This window comes from Microchirus variegatus (assembly GCF_963457635.1).
Source record: "Microchirus variegatus genome assembly, chromosome: 5".
Classification (NCBI taxonomy): domain Eukaryota; kingdom Metazoa; phylum Chordata; class Actinopteri; order Pleuronectiformes; family Soleidae; genus Microchirus; species Microchirus variegatus.
In genome coordinates, this window is record NC_139806.1 from 27,453,298 (window position 1) to 27,478,213 (window position 24,916).

Below are 24,916 nucleotides of genomic sequence, written 5' to 3' on the forward strand. Positions count from 1 at the left end.
TAAGTGGATACCAACTGTCCTGTGTTCTCTTGAGCTATTGCCTTGAGTGTTTGGTACTTTACTTTTTAAGTTTTCTGCAGCAGGTGATGACAAATTAATAATGTGCATCAAAACTATTTTAAATCTCAGGTGCAGGAAGTCGAAAGGTTGCACAATATAAGCATTTGTTTCTCTTTAAAAAAAGACAAACATGTCATAAATAGCACCAACAAACATCTCACAGTGACTTTAACAGAATACAAAACAACTAACACTGCTATCAAACCTATCAGACTACTACAGGAAGTGATGTAGAAATCTTTAAATGTAAAGATAGACCAGAAAAATGTGTTTTAATTCTTCTGATTATCTAATAGAGTGGAGATTTTCTAAATGTGATGTCTGGTGCCCCCTGAGGGGGGCTTTGACCCTAGGTTGGGAACCATGGGTTTAAGCCAATGAAACAGCAATCGAGAAAAAAAAAAAAAGTATTTTCCCTTTCAAACTTGAATTTGTATGTAGATGAAGTGTTGTTGTGTAACATAGATGTTCTGTTGCATCACGGTGAATCTCGATGCCCCGCGGTCATCAGACACTGTCCAACACGACCAGTGAAGTCGGGTCAACTGACTTTAAAAGCAGTGCTTACCTGACAACTGATAGTGAGATCTGATCGCCGATTGTCTCTGTTCAGCGCTGACTGTTAAGCACAGGCCTGTACAAACCAGGTCAATCATTTAAACAAACATTCTGTTTGATTTGGGCTTTACTCCGACTGCTATCAGCTCATTTACAGAAGCAGCAATTTCAGAAAACATTCCTGTAATAAGGCTGTTGATAAACCTCTACACAACAGTTACCATCAAATTTCAGTATTTCATACATTTGATCAAATTACATGTGTCACTGATATAGGAAAATAAATAAAAATACACAATCACACATTGTTTAAATTATTACTATTATTGCCATAAATGGTCGGGGCTGGTAGTTTAATGCTGAGGATTTACTCAGCCAAATAAATGATGTGATGTAATTATATCTTATAAATAATATTCACAGATGTATGCACCAGTTCAAAAAGGTAATGAGACAAAAATATTAATATATATTGAAAAAATTAAATATTTTTAATGGGCACAAGAGGAAATTGAGAAAATAGTGTTTATTTTTGTTTGAGAAGACACTGGATCTTTAAATTATTATTCATGTGACTGATTTGAATGTCTTTGTTCACTTTTTTTTTATTATTTGTCACTTTATTCCATTCAATGTTCTTGATTTAAAATAAATAAATAAAAGTTTAGCCTTCAAAATAAAAGGTCGCGATGCTGGTGTTCCTGCGTCGACCACAAATAGTTCCGGCACCGGGTCAGGACTCTTATTTTGACAGTCCTCACCGGAAGTCACTTATACTCAGTTACTGTTAACTCGACATTGGCGCTGCCGCTGAGTGTACGAGTGTGTGTGTGTGAGTGTGTATTCTATGTATGAGTGTGTGAGCTCGGATGGTTAACTGGACTGTTCCCGGCTGAAACGCACCCGAGTCCGGCCGCAAGAAGATGCCTCACTGCTGCGTGTGAACGGCCGAAAGAGTCGGTGGGACGGCAGGGAGAGAGTGTCATCTCCGGGCAGGTTTTAGAGGAAAAATACGAGGCAGGATGTTGCAAGTTTTAGCTTGTGGCGCCGTAGTTTTCCCCGGTCTGTTCTTCGCCTTCAGGAGGATCCTGCCGTGTGTGTTCAAACACTGGAGCGATGCGGACGTGGTGCTGGTCAGCGAGAGGTAATCGTGACTCGAAATGCATCACTTTTTGCTCAATATTACGGCGACTAAAGCCACACTGACGTAATGGAGCCGCGGCTCTGTAGCATCTGAGCTTGATGCTAGTAACAGTGCTGCTCATTCAGTTAGCTTCTTAAAATGTTGCTTGTTTTTCGCCCCTCTCCCTGACTTTATATGCACTAAATTGACATTGTCTTCGTTTTTAATCACAATATATGTCATGTTATTTAACCCGTTTGGCGTTTTACAAGTGTCATTAGTATTTATTAACGGTATGTTTTTTTTAACGTTATGTCTTATAATCCCCTAATAACCTCTACTGTAAGGATGACTGTAGCTTCCTGTGGGCAAATGCTAGCGACAACTTTTAAATATAACAAAAATAAAGCAAATTTATGGCTGAAAGCAGTGCATGAAGTGCTATAAAATATGTGCCAGTAAGGTATTCTTGTCCATATGAGGTGTGCATGTGTGTCAGCATTACTAAATCATTACACAATAAACTATGATAATGTTAGTGAGGTTCACAACAACATCTATTTATTAACACACTTAGTATATATTAAAGTTATTGAAAACTGTGCATATTTAGGTAATCCATTACATTTTAATCAATGATTTAAACTTCAGGCACACAGTCCATTTTATTTATTCGGTGTAGTATGCTGTCCTCCAGTGAATATTATTAAACATTAGTGAAATGTTTTTTTTTTTTAAACCCCTTAATAGATATTGTTGCTGTTCTTCTTTCAGCTTTTCCCTTTAGCGGTCGCCACAGCGGATCATCTGCCTGAATACATATTGTTCTTGTTTAACAATAAAAATTCAAACATTAGACACCAGAAACAAACACACGACTCTTGGGAATACGGGTGAACATCACGTCGTGCAACCTGGAAAATTATTATAATATTATTATATGGAGAGATAACTGAAAGCATCTCATAAGAAGTGGCTGGAGGATATGGACATAACTGACAATAAAACAACTTAAGTAAGCTCGTTTCAATAATTAGCACTTTTAAAATCAGTTCATTAAAGACAACTTTTAATCTGTCACTTAAAAAATTGTCGAATGTTTTAGTTTGGGTGGGATTTCAGGGAAATTTGAAACAAACTCTGATTTTTAGCTTTTGAAATGTGAATGTGTCCTGCTTACTTGACTTTCCATTGACATTTTTAAAAGTGTCAATTCAGCTTGCGTGGAAACGACAAACAAATTGGAAAAACGGCGTTGAAATACTGCGAAAAGTTCTTGGGCAAATCGGTGAATGATTAATGCATGTAAGTGCTGTGGAACCCGAGTCAGCAGATAAAGGTTAATATGTAGAAGTCATGTGACTGATATGTCACCCCAGTTCACGCGTGGAGTAATAACGTTCTCTGACTTTATGTAAGATGCAAAATATTACGACATTCATCAGCCAAAAATAAATGCTTTTTTATCCGCAGACAGTTTTGTTTTACTCATCTTGAACTTCTTCTTTGGTGACCTACTTTTGCGCCATTACTTATCCCATTGAATTAACTACCAATATTTATTTTAAAATTCTTGTACCTATTTTTTTTTTTAACAAATAAAAGCTTCTGATTGGTATTTTACACCATTTGGACGTTAAGGCTAATTGATGTGGTCACAAAATAATCGGTTCTATCATAATCGATAGTATTTTTCAGTGTTTATTTGATTCCAAAATTAGTTGCTACCATTTTGATGATCGTTTAATCAGTTTGAGTGTTTTTTTCTAACAATTTCTCAAATTTTCAGCTTCTTAAATGTGAATATTTTCTGGTTTCTTAGCTCCATATAACAGCAAAATCCTGAAACATAATATTTACTCCTGACTTACTGCTAAAGAAAGCAGTTAATCTGGTTAAACTAGTGCTGGGTACGTTAACATGGTTAACGGCGTCAACATTAAAGCACGTTAATGCTGACGTGTTTCTATGACGAGTGACCGCAAAGAGATGCGCGTGATGTCATGTTTACGTTCCGCGGCACCCGAGTCCATGCACCATTTACCATTAGTTCCGTAAGCTGCTTTAGCTCCTTTAGCGCGTCTACAGACGAACTGGAGAGGTCAGTTTGTTAAACAAAAAGAACAGCGCTACAAATAACCAACATACCTGTGTAATGTGCTCCTTTAGCGCCGTTAGCACGTCTACAGTCGAACTGAATTGGTCTGTTTATTAAACAAAAAGAACAGCGCTACTAATAACCAGCATACCTGTGTAATGTGCTCATTTACCTCCTTTATTAATAATAATAATAATAATAATAATGATAATGCATTATATTTGGAGGCACCTTTCTTGACACTCAAGGTCGCCGTTAGCCGTTAGCACGCCTACAGTCGAACTGGAGCAGTCTGTTAATTAAACGAATACAGCAGCGCTACAAATAACCAGCGTACCTGTGTAGTGCGTATGTGTGCCTCTGTTTTTAAAGTTTGCTGTTACTTCCGAGACTCATCTTAACGTAAACATGATGAAACTTTTTCCAGTTAGTCGTCATGGAAATGCGCCATACATTAATGTGCGCCGCTAACTGCCGTTAACACTGTAACGTGCCCAGCACTAGTTTAAACTTCTCAAAGGTTACAAAAAACACTGTGTAACTTGTGAAAAGTTGTCACAAATCTGAGCTAAAACATGCTAACCACGTGTTTTTAAGTATCCTCACAAGCACTGACGCTAAATGAGATTACACAGTGATTTACATTGTATGAGCGTACAGTGAGTCCTGATAGACTTGGTACAGTGAGAACATTTTTATCTGTGTCCGTGGCGCGAGTCAAATTGATTTAGTCTCTGAGTGGTGTGATGTGTGTGTGTGTGGTGTGTATTCTGAGAAGTTTCATGATTTTCATGGTTCACATCCTCTGACATCATTATATCCTCACATCCACCAGGGAGCTCTTCACTGCTCCACATAGGAAGTGACATTCCTTGGGCTTGAATATTACACCAAATACATGAAAACGGATAGAAATATAACCCACAACACAATATTCATTTACAGGCGCTTTGGTAACTTAATATCTCAAGGGTATATTGAGCTGCAGAGTAGTAATAATTAACATAGTGCGTGTGTGTTTGTCAGTCAGTGTGACTTGCTTACATGTGCACAGCTCAGTTCAGTGCTCATTTGGACGCTGTCACTCTCGCTAATCCTCCTCTGAGCTTCGGTCAGAGTCGACTGCTGAGTTAGCTACGCGCTGGAAAACACCAAGCCCCGCTCCGGAATAAATGCGTCTACTAATTTTGCTAATGCTCATCAGGCAGAAAATGTTGTTCTTACAAGCGTATCGGCCTCCAAGGCATTTTCGCACAGTGTTTGTTCTCCACCACTAAACTAGCCTCTAATATGGACTCAAGCTGCTCTGACCCTCAAATCTTAAGTTATTGTTTGATTTAACTAAAAAAAAAAGTATGACTCTCTGTAATTATTTAAATTTCCTGTATCATATGAGTGCCTGAACTTTAAAAAGTACAACACGAGCATCAGCGCAGGGCTGAAACTATTCATCGATTCGTATAAATAATCAGTTTTAATTGTTTTCTTTTAATAATTAAAGCATCTTAAATGTACGGAAGGATTGGGGACACACAGGAAAAAATATTTTAGTTCTGACTTAATTCTCTGAGTGTTAAAGTCAGAACTCAAATATGTTTGGCCCTAATCCTCTTCCGTAGAAATGTGAATATTTTCTGTCCGTAAAATTTGAATAATTTTCACCTCATTGCATTTTATTGTAAAGTAGTTGATTCATCGTTAAATAAATCTGCCGACTGTTTTCGTTACAGCACAACATCTGTGATGTGAAATATACATCTGTAGCTATTTGTCAATAGTTAGAACCCAAAATTAGGAGGAAGATGGAAGGTAATCATGTGCAAATTAACTGATAATGAATAGAACTATCCAGGATCTGACACAGTTAATTATCTTCCATTATTTGCCTTTTGGGTTTCAGACTGAAACACATGTGGGGGGGGGGTATTGAAACTGTTTATTTACTGCCCAACTGGTCACTATATAAATCATACATTTACAGGGGCTGAGATAGTGAAATAGTGGAGAAGCACAACTCCTGACTCCTGAGTAAACGGTGCGTGTTTTATGAAACGTTCAGTGGTGAAGACTTTGGTTGGAATGAAAGGGAAGTCGAGGTCGTTGGCCCGGCCTGACACAGCAGGAAAGAAAAGACAACATCGCTGAACAAGGCAGCAGAGAATTCTTCCCTTTTTCCCCCTCTGCACGCTCCTCACCCCGTCAACCTGAACCTTTCATCAGCAGAGTGAGAGAGAGAGGGAGAGAGGAGGTTATTGGCGGACACACAATGAATGGGCTGTGTAAAATCAGGGTCTTGTGACCAAGTATGCCAGCATACAGCTCTAGAATGCAGTGTCGAGTGGGGGTAAAATGTGTGTGTGTAGAGTTGAAGGTGAGCGAGAAAGGCCGGTTGGCATTTTCCAGCTCAGACCTGTGGTGTTTTCTGGTCATCGGTCATGTGGTCCTTCATTGCTTTGCTGGCACTGGCGTCGTGGCCACATGCCTAATGGACACTGGAGTGAATTGTGACCAGGTTCATGCAGGAAAATTCACATAATACCACATTTGTCGATGAGAGAAACACAATTTTTTTTGCGTTTTCATATGAATAGTAGCAAGGTATCCAGCCCGTGGCTAAGAGGAAGGGAATTGGGCTTCTAACAGGAAGGTCACTTGTTTAATCCCCAGAGGAGCCAAGGGCTGCGGTGCCCCTGAGCAACCTACGAGTGTGTAATAAGGATGGGTTAAATGCAGAGGTCACTAATCGGCATGTGTGGGTGCAAAAAAAAAAGAGTACTATTTCTAACTTACCCTTTTGTTTTCTGGCGTCCAGTACAGCCCGCACCAATCCTTACCATACTGTACCAAACCGAAACTCATTTTTTGGAATCTCCAAATAGATTTGCAATTAAATTTGCAAAATACATTTTCTCCAGCATTTCATGTATACATATTTAAAATAACGTGTAAAATTAATCTGGATTTCATTTATCAAACGTATCTCTTGGAAATATCTGGTTTACCCGTTCAAAAAATATTGAATTAACTGTGTCCTGGTCGCTGGAGTTTGTAATTGTTAAAGTATGTACCCATATAAAAAATCTGGCAAACATTGGTTTGTGATCTTTCAGTAATGATAATAATTCTCATTACAGACTGTTAACATCCCTACATGGGGAAAAGGAAAGGAAATTGCTATTCTATTTGACTTTAGCTGCCTGGTAATTGAAGGAGTATCACGCCGCAGCTGCCAATTTTTGTGTCGTGTACCTATGTGGTCGCACTTTAAATCATTCCCCGAAACAACATGGCGTGTTAAAGGGGTGACTTTATATTATTGCTGCGGCGAGTGCTGGGGGGGAATAAATGACATGTTTTCTGATTTCTAAGCAGCTTACTCTCAGCGCTGCCAAGTTGGAGAACAGCCAGCGAGAGAGAGAGCTGTTCGGAGCAAACGCAGCCATTCATAGTTTGAATAAAATTGGTGACATAATTCACCATTCCATTTAAATGGACAAAAAAACATTCTGTTGCACCATTAGTGGGAAAACGGCATCCCTCTGATGCTACCATGGTTTTAACTTGGCCATGTAACGTCACTATTGAACAGGTCACATAAGTTTATGACTTGTATACTCTCGGTATAGTATACTATACTCTTAAGATAGATCCGAGTGAATGTTATGCATGCCACCTCACACAGTGACATTTCAAATAGAGATGCATCAACTTCTCCTATGTCACAGGTCTGTTTATAGATGAAGAAAGTCCAGCACTGAGCAGTACTAATACCAGGAAGGCTCACTGAAGCTGCAGATCTGACTGGTTGCCTACTTTACCTTAAGGGACCCCTTAAAAAAACAAAAACAAGCTAGCTTCTAGAACACACAGTGGAGTAGTGGTTAGCCCTGTTGCCTCAGCGTGTTTGCATATGCTCCCCGTGTCCACATGGACTTTTTCCAGGTTCTCCACAGTCCAAAAACATGCAGAGGTTAACTGGACATTCTAAATTGACCGTAGGTGTGAATGTGAGAAGTGTGAATGGTTCTTGGTCTCTACATGTGGGCCCATTCCTTCCACAGTCCTGCAGTCAGGTTCTAAATTGCCCCCATGCGTGAATGGTCATTTGTCCCTGCGTAAACCCATACTACCACATTTACATTTGAAAACAGCACCTTCAAACAACGACATTCTGCGTCGAGACGAGCGCTTCGGCTCCCTATCAGAAGTAACCTGCGTCCACTGGAAAACATCATTATTTTCAGAAAGAACTCCTAACGAGAAACCCTAATGACAGTGGACAGTAGTTTTGATAGAGCTTTTCACAGTTGATACTAAAGTTGTGGCTGATTAAATCCAGTCAGGAAGTGAACACAGGGGTCACTTGTGTCATCATTTTCAAAAAAGGTCTCCATTTCTGCCCGTCAAGACTAAAACGCTGTCACCCTTGGTTTTCCAAGCAAATTTGGCGCCAGCAGCCAAACCTCTCAACTTTCACGGCTGGGGACACGCCGGTGTAAAGTGAATGGGGAAGTGTATCCGGAGCAGAATTTCTGCATTCATAAACACCTCTTTATGTTGGCCCTGTGTTAGGCTGGTGACCTGTCTGGGGTTTACTGTACCGCTTGATCAAGGTCAGCTGGGATTGTTTTGTACTGCAGTGTGTTTTACAAATGTTCATGTATTGGCTCAGTAACTTCAGTAACACCATCCTTCTCTCTCTCTCTCTTTCTATCTTTCATGTGTCTGTCTCCTTCTCAGACTGGTGTCGTCCATCCATGCCATCATGGCAACAACAGCAGGAGTCATCATTGTGTCATCATGCAGGGACAACGTCATTATCGACAGGTTAGACTCCATATCATCAGCTGCTTCACTTCTGCTACGTCTCGGAATGGTTCCCCGACGCACGATTGTTATTGTTTTCGTTCTATTACACACTTTAAAACAACGGAAATGTTACGTTTCAGTAACTTTAACAAGGTAGTTTTAAATTGAGTGAGCCTAAAAGTGTCTAAAAGTTATCTGCTGCTTTTTCCTCTCATAAGAAACAGCACTTTTGATTAATAGTGCTCAGAAATGCTGTGTTTCCTGTTTACTCCATTGAGAAAATGCAGCACAGTGTCGTATCTTTCCAAGGACAGTCCACACATACCTCCATATCAGCCACCTGGCAGCACTTTGCTGCTAGCATAGTGTTAGCCTTCCCGTGCTGGAAGTGTGCAAGGCTAAGCTAATGCTAGCGTATTAATCCTACTGAGTCAGCGGCCGGGCAGGCCCAGTTTCAGGCTGTTAATCTCCACCGCCGTTCCCCTTCATCCACGGGCTTAAATCCTTCACAATGCTGCTCAGTTCTGCTGTCCTGTGATGTGCACATGGCCTGCAGCTTATCACACACATGAGTCGGACCATGAATGCCCTAATGCTCCGTCACAATCTGCCATTTAATTTAGCCTTCTCAATGGTCGCAGTGACTTTTTCAAAGGTGTTCCTGTAGTTCATTTTCCACTTTCAACGTGAAACTAATATACTAATAATGTGAAAGCTGATGAGAGTATAGATTCACACACTCTGCCATTATACTTTATCATATATCAGTATCAGTATCAAAAACAATGTCAGAGATGATAGTATTCTTTTTAAATGCAGCTGTACAGGGTTACCCGATCACACAAAAATAGACTACATGGCCTACAATAGTTATTTATATAACCTTTTAGTTAAGTGTAAAATTAAGTTGTAATTCAAAATCTCTTGGAAACTATCTGTTTACCATTTCAAGTGTTACAGATGGGCTTAGAAAATTTGCTCTTGCTTAATTGCGATAAATATTGTGACGATAGTTTGCCTTCTTTAAAAAGTGGGTCTGCATAACGGATATTTTGGGAAACAGTGGTTCACTCTTATACAAATATATCCAGCCAAACAAGATGGTTTTATTCCTGTCTTGCTCAATGGCTCCTAGATAGAGTTAGGGTTTGATTCTTTAAGATACTAACTAGTACCAATAACTAGTATTGGAATAGATCCTGATTTCCAACAGTATAGATGCCGTGTGTCGTCCTCTGTAATATTTACAGACGCTGTTATTCAACAGACCAACAATTATTTGTGTCTGAACGTGTTATTTTTATCTTAAAGTCCTTGACTGAAGCTGAGAAAAGCTGACTTGCCAGAAAAACAGAAACGACGGCAGCCAACCGTACAACTCTATTTGATCAGCAGTGAATCACAAATGTGGTGACGGCCCGGTCACACAGAAAATATACCGCCAAATACATCACGCAACTTATAAATTGTGTTGTTCTAGTCGTTATACATGTATTTTTATTGTGGGTACAGATGCGGCGTTGGAAAGTGTCGCTACACACCTACTCCCATTTGAACAGAAAAGGAGCAACTGTATTCACCACAGGAATGAGTCATGCAGCCTTCACTCCTCCCTGAGCTGTTTGTTGTGCCTTACTGCTCTTAATCTCCATCCTCTGACCTTAAGAACCCAGTGAGAGGTCAGAGGTCAGTAGCTCAGCTCTGCCTCGCGGCTTTACTGCATTCTGTCCACATAATTAACCATCACTGTTAGTTTGCTCATTAGTGTGCCGCAGCCATATGAGCTGTTTATCATACTGTATAAGCTCGCGTGAAGGCGAGTTGTAAGGTGAATGATGGTCTGCATGTGAAGAGATTAAAGACGCAGTGACCCATCGCCGTCAACGGCTCTATATAACCGCTGTAAATTCGTTATTTGGACGGTGAATCAGTTTGTGGTTTGTGTAACGGCGCTAAAGGAGCTAACGGAGCTAACTGGTAAACAGTGCATGGACTCCAGTGCCTCGGCACTTAAACATGTACCTGTTTAATTTGCATCATGAACTGGTCCCTCAGAGGATGATTTGGGTCGGCCAGCGCCTGACCTGCGCCTTTAAAGCCATTTTGCTCCACACCTTTTACGAAAGCCTGAAAGTATTTTTTTTGTTTTTGTTTAAAAGAATGTGCCCTGTGCCAGCTGAATTAACATTTTTAAGAAAACTTCAAGTCCAACTGCTTCTGATACAATGACTTTTGGACAATAGGGACCTGGATAAATGAGAATCTACAGTTATTAGACATGATAAATCGTCGTTTTATCTTCCACACAAGGGTGAAAGGCAGGATACGTGTCTGTCTGTCTATCACAGACGAGTCTTATTCTAAGGCGAGGAAAACCAGCCATTCCAGGGCAATTCTAATCCAATACAAACAAACTTTTGGGTAGTATTTTCCATTTCTGCCAATAAATCAACATCATGTGTATTTTTTTTGTCTTTCCTTCTTCAGTCACTGGCTGGCCACCTACTTCGTCATCTGGTACGGCGTGCCGTACATGACGTACGACATCTTCGCCATGTACCTCAGCCACTACTACCGCTTCCGCGTCAAAGGGCACGAGGACTACAAGCAGCACTCGCTGAGGACCGTCAACTCGTTCGTCCGCCGCGAGTTCCTGCTGGTGCTGCATCACATTGCCCTGCTCACCATCCTGCTGCCTGTGACACTGGTGAGTTCACACACACACACGCACTTTAGCGTCTACTGTATTTTTGGCAGTGTTGCCTGTGAAGTTCCCCCCCCATCAACACCACCAGAGTTTCAGTCTCAGCTCCAGCTGTAGGCATTAAGGAGTGTGGTTGTCTCTTTGTTCATGTCACTCTGCCTCCTCCTGTGCCCGTGAATACACATGTAGAGCTTCATTGTGAGTCATTTCTTAAGTAATATTACACAAAACCGCACTAAATAGATTTTGTTTCACATGTATAATATGAGATAAACCTGAAAATCTCAAGGGTTTGGTCTGCTTTCAATTAAAGATCGGCCAATACGATGTTTAGCATCATTATCAGTCCGATACTGGTCATAATCCCTGTATTTTATTTTGGAAAGAGAAAAAAATGTAACAACGGCAACAGAATTTTAGCTGAGTCATGTTGTGGGTATTGTAATTTCTTCTTCATGAGTGCAGAATACTTGTTACAGGTGGTAAATGCATCAGCACAAATGTGCTGTCCACCGCGTCATGGTTCAAAAGGCTAACAAAAAGGTCAAATGTTGCTGATATTAGTATCAGTAGATACTCAAAGTTGTGACGCAGATATCGGACGTGAAGGAGTGACATTGACCCATTCCCTCCTGGATAAGAGTTTATGATATTTTATCTGTTTGGCGTTTTCCTTTTTTTGTATTTCTTTTGAACTTTTTTATCTGTAAAGCAGTCATTGCAGGACAAAAATCTGAAAGTCACCCATCATAAATAATGTGTCCTGTATTCTTTTGATACTGTCCACTGCCAGTAATGCATTTTTAGTGTCTACTGTAATGTAGTCCATTTCTTTTAAATCAATCGCTGCCTATAACTGCATTACCTCCTAACGATTACTTCCTCATAGTTAAGTGGCAACAGAAAATAGACGTGGCTAAAAGTAACGGTCGAGTCTCTGCAGTGCGTGTTTCAAACTGTACGGAAATCTGAATTAGGAAATCAAGAAATGACATTGGTGGCACCTTAGGTTTAATGTATTTGAGGAGCTATTTAAATACATTTTGTATAATTCCTCACATTCCTTACATTCCATCTCGGTCACTTCAAAGCAACAACAAGCCTCAAAGTAGTAAACAGCAGGAAAAGGAAAGAGAACAGTAAGCTATTGATTACTTCCCGGAACAAAAAGCAACCAATTATGTTCATTATTTATGTTTTTTTTCTTTTAAGGGAACTGTATGTAATACAAAAGGACAGGAAGGGTAAAAAAAAACATGTTTTTAATGAATGAATAAGCATTTGGTTGCTATAAGAGGGCAAAGCAGGAAGCTGGCAACAATAGAAGGGCAGTGCACTGCTGAGGGCCATGGTGACCTTTATGACCAGCAACTGTTAAACCCAAGTTTGAGCTGCAAAGTGGAAAAAATCATGTGACGACATTCTTACAAGTTCATGCAGATGAATAGAGGTTAACTTGTATTTGCTACTGGGCACTTGTTATTTATTAATCACTCACTAAAATGTGTATTTGTTGCGTATTGATTACCTGTTTTGTGTATTGCAGACATAAAATGTAAATTGGGTAAACATTAGTGTTGTTCAATAAGGGGTTGCTGAAGTTTATACTTTATCAGATGTAGGGAAAAAAATAGCCAATAAAATCACCAATTTTCCAAAACTGATTCCAAGCTGCCTTCAGCCGGTTGCATTTCCACAAGCGTGTAACGTCGTCGCTCTCCTCCCCATGTCGTTTTCCAGGTTAGCAGGTCAGGTGCAGTAGAAACCCAGCCTTTTGTTTTTGCATTTGCAGTCGTTGGCGATACCAGATCACATTACTCTACATTATTCAGCTCCAGCTGCTGTCAGTCCTCCTCACCACTCTTTCTCCTCCTGTTCCCTCACTCATCAGCCTTTTTTCAACCTGGGTGATGCATGAGCTGGTCCGAGACTCACCCAGTCAACTATTAGAACACAGAGAGAGAGAGAGAGAGAGAGACATGTACAGGGTTAAAGACCAAACCATTCATTATCAGTTCATCTCTATGAGTAAATCAACAGTTTTCTTGATTGAATTAGTAGTTTTTTTGTCCATAAATGTGATAAAATTGTTTATCCACATCCTTAAAACCACCTTAAAGAAGCTGAAATCAGAGAACTTTTAATAAAATAAATAATGTATACTTTTCACATGGCCCAGGAGTTGTTTCTGCAGACTTAGTTAAGGACAATTTCATTTAACTTGTTTAAAAGAAAAGGGGGAGAAAAAAACCCGAAACACTTTAACTGATTAGTCAGTTATAAGCATGGTTGATGATTAATTCAGTACTGAGCTGTGACAGTTGAAGGGTTCAGGTTCTGTGCATGATCGGTTACTGAGATACGTAGACTGAGCCAAAAGTCAAAATGTCCACTTAAGATAAAACGCTGACCACAATCATTGCTGGATAATTAATGTTTATTTCATGTTTTATGAATATTTTACCTTATCTGTGTGGAATGATCTGCCCTTAAAGACATTTTTTTTTAAACTGCGATTCAGTGGTTTCTTCCACACTTGGTTGATACTGATAATATCATAGTGCTTATAATCTGAAGGTGAATCTGATGTTAAACCAGTTATGCTGGATGCTAAATCCTGATTTTTGTTTACACACACACAGTTGAAAATGGAGATCACTGCCTTGGGGCAAAATATTTCAATTTGGGTCAGCGGCATTCTAAAATTCAACGTGATGTCTTCCCACGAGTGTCATTTATCAAGTTATGTTGAGTTCCTTCTATATCAGAGGCCACATGCAGCCCACCACCATAATATAGTTCTTTCTGAATGATTTTAGCATCATAAATACTTAGGAAAGTATGTAACATGTTATTACGTAAACTATTATGTCAACATTATCTTTTTTAACTTTGTTTCCCCACTACTGACCAGGCTAGACACTCAGTGGCCCTCAGGTCATTTGAGTTTGAGAGACCTGTAATCTAGATTAAGTGCCATATCTATCTATAAATGCGAGGAACGTGTGTCTGACAGGCTTTAAACCTGGCAGGTTACTAAGGGCACCAGTGTGAAATTAAAGAAAACTGGTTACGGGTGCTGCAGGAGTAAAGGCTGAGTTTTGGAAAGAATTACTCGAAGAAGTGATTGTGTAATCTCAATCAAACTAATATCCAAAGGTGTACAAGATCAGATTACATCGGGTATCAGATCTGGGAGCTTCCTTGTCCAGGTGTCATCTGTAAATACAGCCATGAGGAGCTTATGAGGCAGACCCACAACACCTGAGGGGATTATGATGTCACACCTGATGTGGGAATACTACAGGATGCACCACAGGCTTGTTTTAGGACAATGGTAATTAGTCCACTGCCAACACCTGCTCCTTATAGTATTTTTTTCTCGTGTACGCAGCTTTTAACGATCTACATTGCAGCTGCACAGTGACACGTGAATGATTTTAGGGCTTTACTCGTAAAATCATCACATTTGCACATTTGCTACTGTGGGTCATGGACATTTAGAGCACGTCATTGGAAGGTCGATGGACGTCGGACGCAAATGGGCTGAAAACGATTAATTCTGAAATCGTAATTTGAAAAGAAAATGCAGTTAGCGCATCGCTACGGCTACAATTAAATTAAATCTATTTTTTAGAGCTGCAACGACAAACATGTTGTCGACCTTGGGCTCTGTCAAGCAAAACTTTCAGACCTGACAGAAGGAAACTATTGAATGACCAGGTTTTCTGAGCCAAAGAAAAACTGATATTGATCAACTCCTACTTGTAAGTTCTCATCGTTGTTAGGGTAGCTGATGGTGTCTCACTCAGCAGTCCTCCGTCTTGTTTTGCATTCTTATATTCAATAAGCATCGATCCACAGCTTGACTTCAAACATTATATCGCAGCTTTAATTCAGGAAAATTAAGGCCAAATCAATCCGCTGTGTACGCAAACAACCACTAAATCCACTATAAGAGATCTCAGCGGCTGCAGGAGCGTTTGGTGTAAATGTGCAACGTAGTAGAGCGTCAACACTCGCAGACATCTCATGTTGCAGTGATAGCGTTCAGGCTGAGAAGTGCAAAGGCAAGCAAAAAGCTTCTTCCAGCAGTGTATGTCGATGACTAATATCTGTTTCAGAGGGGTAAAAAAATGGGGGGGAAAGGTAAAGATAAACTTGTGCTTTTGCACAACATCTCTGACACGACATACAGTACAAATGTAACACACACGCCTGCGCGGGGGGGTATGTGGTAGCCAGGTAGTTTGTGGAGCGTGGTGGTGTAATGTTTCCCCCTCTGTGGTCTCAGTCATTCTTTTACGGGGGCAGATGGCGAGGCCACGTCTGGAGCCGCTCATGCCTTATTCATTCAGTCGGCACACAGCGATGCCACACTACCGGACAGTGGTGCTCGCCTTTTGTCTGGAGTCTCTTTATCCATGTGGACCTCCTCACCTATTCTAGGACGGCCTCTCCAAACCACACATCACCACCACACCACTGGTCAATATTTGAAAGCTTCAGTTCATTACTAATGCAGAGGACATCGCTGCCTCCTCTGGTCCATCACTCCATCTCTGACTGCCTTTTATCTCAGCATGAAGTTGTGGTGGAGTAAGACAGTCTTCAGTTTAGGATTACATGCTCGGTCCAATATGGACATGTGGCTGCTGGCTGCAAACACTAACCCCAGAGAACAGTGCACATTTGTTCTTTTTCTTCTTTGTTCAAGAGATTACCAAACCTCTGTTGACTCGCAAACAGTCTTACACTGCACTGGATTTTTAAAAATAGAATTCAGACCTGGTGTCCATGAAGCAGCATTGGTGTATTTTGACTTCCTACACCAGTAGACCACATTCAGTTCAGTTGAAACTTTATCAAAGACTCACAAGATCGCAGATAAAATAGATAAATAAGAAAAGGAGATGGGTGTAAAATGTCACATTTACGAATACCATTCAGATACAGGCTATCTCGCCCGTGTTTGCTTTAGCTGGATGACAACGGACTCTAACAAATGACTACAACTATATTTTCACTATCAGCTAATATTATATAGTAATTTTCTTTGATTGAGTAGTTGTTTGATGCATAAAATGTCAGGAAATTGTGAAACTTTTTGAAAAATGTCCATGTTTTTTTCCCAAAACTTAAGAGGACACAATCCTCAAACCCTAACCCTAACAGACCAGTAAAGTTATTTTTGCAATTTCTTCTGATATCTCTTGCTTTTCTGCTTATCCAAACAATGTCAAAGTTGGCACAGCACACACTGGAGCTGTTATCAAGTCACCTGCCAAGTTTGAAACCAAACCTTCAGTGAACTGCTGTTGAATGGGGGGGCGTGGCTGTGACTGCACAGATCCTGTTCTGTCTCGACTGACGTTTCCTCTCAACTATAATGGAGCTGCTCAAGTTTTGTTGACTGTGTCAAACTGGCTTCACAAAAAGGAAACCAGCATTTCAGTGCATCATGTTTCACACATTATTTAAACCGAACTTACAGCAAAAATAATAAAGGTTTCCGAGTATTTTTGATCAAATTCACTGTACCACACCGTGCCCAGGCCCTTGTCCTTGAACGTCAGCTGTGTTTGTTTCCATTGCTCGTGTTTGTTTGCTCACACTGTGTGCTCCTCTGTTTGTCTGCTCCTCAGTTCTTCAGAAAGGACCTCGGGGATTTCTTCATCGGCTGCTTGTTTCTAACGGAGCTCAGCACTCCCTTCGTCTCCCTGGGGAAGATACTTATTCAGGTGAGACGTGAGCAGACGTGTGCGATACACCAGACATGAACCAGGAAATCATGCATGTGTCATGTTTCTTGCCTCTTTTATATTAAAAAGGCCAATAACGGTAGAAACGGTACAGTAAGCACCACAGGTCAGCTACCACATAAGATGTACGTGTTCAATCATAGCTTAGCAACCGTCACCAGGCAGTGTTGGTGTGTGTAAATAGTTGAGTCTTTTCATATCTTAAACCACCACTAATGAGCTTATTCTATCATGAAATGAGGTTGTGGGTTAATGGTAAAGCTAACTCCCCTCACTGAAGAGAATACATAAGCTGCAGCTCCGTCCTGCTGTGTGTCAAATCTTTCACTCGCTCAGAATGAGACTTAAATATCTATATCAGGAGCCGAGGCAAGGACGCCATTTTGGAGATTTTACAGTAGCCCACAATAGACAAACTAAATGTCTGTTTTTGAGTTTTGTCCCTGAACTGAAAGCCACTTCGATTCTCTCCAACACGCTTGGGAGGGAACGATAAAGTTGCTGAAATCTGACACGCTGTAATTTTACGACAGGAACCTCAATCAAAACCTTGTTTTCTGTCTGTATGTCTTCACCTTTCTGTAGCAGGTGGTCGTAAAATTATGTTAAAGACCGTTTTCAGGGTCTTTCCCTGTAAAGGTCAACTGGAGCAGTTGCACTGCGGAGCTAACATTAGCTTGATTACAGCTGATTTAATCTCTCTAAGGTGTTTAGTCGGTGAATAATAAACAGGCATCTGTTTTTATGTTTTTTAGGCGTCAAGACTTTATGATAATAGCATGAAAACAAGTCATTTATTGCAATGTTGTGATAATAACGTGTGCGTCTACTACTACTACTACTATGCAAGTAGCTACTCATCTTGGACTAATGCTAGCGCTAAACAACAGTTTAACCGACTGATTCCCAGATTCCCCAGGGCTCAGCCCACAGGTTTTATTTAGGTCCCTAAACTAATTTGCAGTATTTTTCCAAACTTTTAGTCAATATGTGTTTGTATCTGTTTTAAATAACATGCATAAAATCACATAAATTGTTACAGATATTGCTGTAAATTAGTAGTTGCATTATACTCACACCAGAACTCAAGACTAAAACAAAACACAAAGGATCATGGGCACACATGGTGTGATGGTTTCTGTAGTTCTCTGTTCTGTCTGCAACAAAACTGAACTGTAAGATATTGAACCCTCTTTTGTTGTTGAGATGTTGTGAAATTGGCAACACCATAAGAACATCCCTAATGTTTATGTATGTACAGTATATATGTATGCTGTGACCTTAATGCCATCAGCTAGCATCACACATCCATCCGTGCAGCCTCTGCTCAGGTGATGCAGTGCATTGTATCAAAATAACCTGCCTCCATTTAATCAAGTTACTTGTCACTGTACCATCAATAATTAAGGTGAAAGAAACATTCGGGCTAAGAGTCTGTTTACTTCCTCAGGAGTCAGCGCCGTCATCGGTTCTGCTCGCATACTCGTACAGTGGCCATTACGTCTTAATACTTAAGACAAGCACATATGCTTGGTCGAAGGCAGTTTGTCTTCGAGAAGCAGGAGTCTAAGAATAGAAAGAGCCTTAATGTTGTTCCACTGTGAAGTCAGTAGACCGTGTGTGGGCTTTCACGTCTTTACTGACATCTGGTGTCAGCAGAGTGGAAGTGCAGATGCTCTCTGTCTTTTTTTTATTAAAAAAATTAAAATCCTGCCCTCCTTTGGACTGGATCAGCACTAACATTTTTACTGCTGTGTGTGAACAGCAGCAACAGTGGTGCTTATCGCTGATTGATCGCTGTGGTGCAGACCAGCGTCCTCTCAGAGCTTCACCTCCAACATAAGATGGGACTTTATCATTTAAAGTCAAAATTTTAAGTAAAAAAACAACACAAAGGTATAAAACTATGTTATCAAATACATGGGCATTAAAGCTCATGGAAATGTAACTTTTAGCAAGTTGGCCTGCATACGTCAGCATAAAATGTTGATTATTATACTAAAACAACATAAAATTATTCGAGCAGTTGCATTGTTTCACAATTAAAAAATAACTCTAGGTACACTACTGTTCAAAAGTTTGGGGTCACCTATACAATTTTTGTGTGTTTTCCTTTAAAGCTCACACTTTTATTCATCAAAGGAGTTGCAAAATGAATGGATAATATAGTCAGGACATTAACAAGATTAGAAATAATGATTTTTATTCAAAATAATAATTTTGGCCTTCTTTTCAAGGGTTTTCTAATCATCCAATAGTTGATTAGCAAACATAATGTACCATTAGAACACTGGAAATGGGCCTCTATACACCTGTGTACATATTCCATTAAAAACCAGACACACATTAACAATGTATAGAGTGTATTTCTGATGAATTTAAATGTTATATTCACTTAAAAAAGTGCTTTTCTTTAAAAAAATAAGGACATTTCTAAGTGACGCGAAACTTTTGAACTGTAGTGTATGTACTGTAGATTAAAAAGTTGATAAAACAACGGATTAAACATAGAAAATTAATGAATGAATGTATAGATTTATAGCGTTTTTAACTGCCAATGATCAGAACACACAAACTCTGACCCATGAAAGAAGCAAAAACCAAACCAGACCACATTCGACCGGATATACTTATTTTCTGTTCATCGATACAAGATCAAACCTAATGATTCAACCCGTCTCTAAGTGCTACTTTCAAAGGGTTTATTCATCCACACCCTCTTCTCCATCCCCTCCCTCTTATGCATCTCTCCTCCACCAGCTCAACCTTCAGAACTGCTGGCTGCACAAGGCCAACGGCGGTATGGTACTGTTAATGTTCTTCATGTGCCGCATCGCGCTCTTCCCCTACATGTACTGGATGTACGGCCGCCACTACGGGATCCCTCTCTACAGCGTGCCCTTCCACCTGCCGCTCGCCACCAACCTGGGCAACTCGTGCATCCTGGCGCCGCAGGTGTACTGGTTCGTCCTGCTCTGCCGGAAGGGCTACCGCCTGTACAAGCGCAGCCGCAGTCCCGCTTCGTCCCCCGTGGTCACGGTCACTGACAATTCGAAGGACGATTGATGGTCCAACACGTCACGAAATGTTCTCACTCAAAGAAAACGCACACTCGGCTACTAACGCAACTACTTCTCCGAAAGCACTAGTTGACTTGAAGGTTTTCAAACCCCACCATTGTACTGTAGTACACCAGGACTGCCTACTGTGGTCCCACAACTCCTGGGCATTTTTTCCGCACACGTTAATTCCTCTGTTACAAATCTGCTGCCTAACGTGGACCTTTCCACCCACTGTATTCTGCTACTGAAGTTTGATGATTTGAGTGTTTTTGGAATTTTGGGAATAGCCTGGACCTGGTTGAAGATCTACCCCCTCCCCTCTGCGTCTACAACTGAAAAAAAGTCACTTTTCATTCATGGTAAAAAAAAGAATACTTGGAATAAAAGATCCACAAACTGAAGAGGAGCTTCCTTGGACAGACATCTTATCTCTTTACACCTTCTGTGTTTACAGCTTCTGCTGATTTGGAAGGTCTGTTACAGTGCGTGTGTATGTGTGTGCGTGCGTGTGAGAGAGAGCATCAGTTTAAAAAGTGGTTGTATTTATTTTTAAGTTTTTTTTTTTCTTCTTAATGTGTTGGATAATTATCTTTCTCCACCATTCACTAATCGGAACAGACGAGAAGGTTTTGGAACAGCGGTTGGGTGCAAACTCAGTATTAGCAGGATAAAATGTGAAGTGTATACCTCACCTCATCCACATTTAAGGAAACACTTAGGTTTCTTAATACCCATTAATGTGACGTCGTGTTCAAGTTTCGGCCACGTTCATTTACTTTGTGGTTTCCGCCGCTATGGCAACAGTCGCCACATTCCTCACCATAGCACCCAGCACAGATTTATGCTCCTTGTTCCTTTTTGTTTCCACCCAGGGAGCGACTGTTGCTCTGTATATATTATAAAGTGTATCCACCACGAATCAATGCTGCGTTAATGTTCACTTGAGGTTTAATTACGGTTTTAAATGAATTCAGTGTGGCAACATCCTTCAGTGTCAGGGGCTGGATAGCAGTGGCACTGACGTGAGACTCTTGAGCTTAGCCCAATCCTCAGAACATGTTTTGATACCGTAAAATTTCTCCAAAAATTCAAGGCAATCCCAATTTCAGATTATGTGTTACAGCGGTTAGCCTGTGTTGTGTGTATACGTGATTAGGACCTGCATTCCTGTATCGATTAATTTAGAAATATCCGTTTTCTCGTATCAATTTAGCTTTGTTTTCAACGAGATTTCCACAAAATTTTAATCTAACCTGGTGCATCATTATAACTATTAATGCTAACATACGAAAAATTGTCCCCAAAGTAGTTGAATGCATGCACTTTTTGTTGAATATGACCACACAGCATTAAAAAACATTTTCAGACATTTTGAAGTAACTAACAAGTCGTCCAGCAGAGGGTGCTGTGAGCACAGCTCGGTCTGTATTCACGCCCTCTTTGCTCATCAGAAGAAAACGTTTGTAAAAATAAGTTTTTGGTTATACTACACCTTAGATGACAAAATCTAAAATCTGCCGACTCACTTGTTAGCTTAGCAGTTAGCCTTACCGGAATTAACAGCTCCTGGTTACGTGAGATTATCGCAGAGGATACAGGAATATATTAAAAGATCAATCAAAGGATTTTATCATTTTTAACCCAGTCCAAAACTTATGTTTGTTTTTTAACTCAACTCTTGGTAAATTAAGCCTGATTTCTACTTTACGATTCACCGTCTCTGTGTAGACGTCTCGTCTTCACGTTTCTCCATTCTTGTCTTGGTCGATTCAATCGACGCATCGAGCGACAGCCTTCGTTGTCCGCTCTCCCTTTGTCCTCACGGTTCTTTTGATGGACACGAATAAAAACCGAACCCTGAAAGCTTTCGCCGAAGCATCAGCGCTTTATCAGGCAACAAACCTCATTAGTCTAGTGCGATTATAAGATGAATTTCTCAAATCTGTGACGGCAGACAGAACTGTAACCGTTTCCTTTGGCAGGTTCTGTTGCTTTATTAGTTTTCGGACCTGCTCGTGAGGAGGTGATGGGGACACGTTAATAATGCTTAATGTGGGACAAACACTCAGGGCCAAGGCCAGAGCAATAAGGCGATCAGTGACTCGAACTGATACAGATTTCAATTTATGAGCAATTTTCCACAGAAAAATTACAATTTTAAACGAAGACGTTCAGTGTCCGTATCGGTTTAATTTCTGCAGGCCTCAGATATTTATACACACTTGTGTATCAGGTGTTTAACTGAGCGTTCACATAAACACACACTACTGTATATACGTCACACTTTTAGACGACTACATCCTGTTTTAAAACTCATATCTAGATATAACCATACATTGAAATATCGTTTTATTTTTTTAAATATGATTACTATCAGGCAATATAAGATTGTTGGATTCACAGTTGCATAAGGACATTTGCCGTAGAGTAGTGTGTTTTTCTTCATATCAGATATTCAGTAGAGTTTGTCGATTTTATCTCCTTAGACCACAATCCTCGGTCGATTAAGAACGTTAGCATCAATACAACGCTAAAGTCGAGCCATATCTGCGACATATTTAGTTTATTTTTCATTTATTTTTGGCGGAATGTGTTTATTTTCACTGTAGGTTTAGATTTTGCAGTTTGACAGTGAAGCTGGTTTTTGCTGCAGTGGTTAGCGCTGGTACATCACGGTAATAAGGATGTTTTGTTGGGGTTTTTTAGGGCTCCAACTAATGGAGTTGTTTCTTTCGATTAATCGTGCGTTTCTTTCCTAAAATGTTAGAAAATGTAGATCAGAGTTCAAGTTTTAATAATTTCTTTGTCGTACGGAGGAAAGAAACCAGAACATATTCACATTTAGGAGGCTGAAACATCAGAGAGCTTGTTTTATTTATGACAAGAAAACACTCTATCTGATTAATCTATCACCAAAATAGTTGGCGAGTAATTTAGTAATGAATTAATAATCATCGCAGCCCTAGTTGGTGCAAATCCAGGTTGGACTGGGCCCCGGCTGTGTTAAATTTGCATGTCCTCTCTCTGTCTGCATGGGTTTTTTCTCCGAGCTACTTCATTTTCCTCCCGCAAACTTATTGTGCAAATGGGGGGGGGGGGTCAAGTTAAACGGAGAGCAAGGTTTGAATGCAGTGAGTGTAAATGGTTGTCTGTGTCGGTGTTTGTTGGCTCCGCCCCCGTCGCTAGCGGCACTTTAGGTGAAAATTTGTACTTTTACCCCCTCCACATCTGCAAGTCCACAGAGGTCATCGTCGTTTGAAACCCCCCCCCCCGGAGATCTGTCGCTGCGATGACTTTCACGGCCAGTTTTTCTAGACACAGAAAAGTTGGTTACCATGGACGCTTGTCCAAAAACAAAGGATGTACGGTTGTTTTGCGAACTCCTGGCGAGAAATCGCTGCTACTGGAACGGATTTTTGGACGCTAGGCTGAGGTGGATCCTCCCTTTTTAGACGTAGGGACGCCATGTCGTGTACACAAACTTGGGTATCTACCAACGCTGATTATCTAGATGGATTATTACTGTTAATATCGTAAGCGGACGATTGCCGGAGCGTCACGCAGAGGTTGGGGCGTTGAGGTGGCCGTGGATCCGTTGAGGACAACCATTGGGTTGGGGGTAGTGCTATCTGGACACAAGTTAGGCCTGGGCGAGTGTGTGATGTTGAAAGACCCCCCCCCCGAAAACACCTGATGCCCTCCCGAAGGACATGTCCAGATGGATGGAGACGATGTATGTAATGTAAAAAAAATAAAAAATAAAATGAAGAATACGTCTTTGAAACTACCAAGCTGTCAACGACACGTTTGACACATCACAGGCCATTTCACCCCAAAAAAAAGAAAAGAAATATCATGCTCCAACTGTGTAGCAAAAATATTCTGCTCCCTTAAAGAAGAAATAAACGGCTCATAACATGATTTCAGTTAAAATGCTGTTACTGGTTTTTATTTGACATTTTCACAGTCTGTGGTGACACGTTTATGTGATATTTTTGGCTCGAATCGGTTTTCGTTTTTCCTCTGTCTGAAATCAGATTTGTACGGAAGAGGATTAGGGCCACACGGGAAGTCAGAAATTCTGAGTTTAAAGTCAGAACTCAAATTTTTTTTGGCCTGTGTGGCCCTAATCCTCTTCCGTAGTTTTGGACCGATTCTTATACCGAGTATCGTATACCGAGTAGCGTATCAACTTAACACGATTGAGTACAGTGGATCCGGAGCCTTGTTGACGACGTTCTTTGTCTCGTTGGGTGGATCCTCTCCCGTTTCCTCGTTTCGGCGGATGGGAAATGAGGACGAGTCCCTTTTGTGTTTGCGTAGACTGACGGTTTGTTTGCCGAGCGACTGAATGATGGGGTTTGTTTTGTCTGATTTGGCTGGAGTCCAGCAGAGTGAAGCTTGGCCTCTTTTGTGTGTGTGCGCTGTTACTGGAAACATCCCGGACCTCTTTTGTTCTGCTCTCAGCTCAACTTTCCCACTCTTCTTCTTTTATTTATTTAATGTCCTGTTTGTCTTCTCTTCAGTGTCTTCCATCCCACTGTCTCTGTTCTGTAAAACAACACTCAGTCAATCATAGTTCCCACTATTCAACCTTTTATTTTCTTGTCATATGACACTAAACTACATTATCTGTCCACCTGCTTCCTTCGTTGTCCTCGCGTCAACTCGTCTTTACTGTCACAGCAGATTACAGCAGAGCAGAATGAGCGTCAGCCTCCTCTCTGCTGCCATCTGCTG

General features: G+C 40.6%; 1 protein-coding gene across 1 annotated transcript; it reads left to right on the forward strand.

Annotated features, from left to right (window-relative positions):
- Positions 1 to 1,640: 1,640 nt before the first annotated feature.
- Positions 1,641 to 20,180, forward strand: LOC310927564 (TLC domain-containing protein 3A-like; the record flags this gene model as incomplete). Its single annotated transcript, XM_083889880.1, has 5 exons — positions 1,641 to 1,762; positions 8,580 to 8,666; positions 11,136 to 11,355; positions 16,998 to 17,093; positions 19,875 to 20,180. The coding sequence occupies 5 exons, from the start codon at positions 1,641 to 1,643 to the stop codon at positions 20,178 to 20,180; spliced, it is 831 nt and encodes a 276-aa protein (XP_083746006.1).
- Positions 20,181 to 24,916: the final 4,736 nt, after the last annotated feature.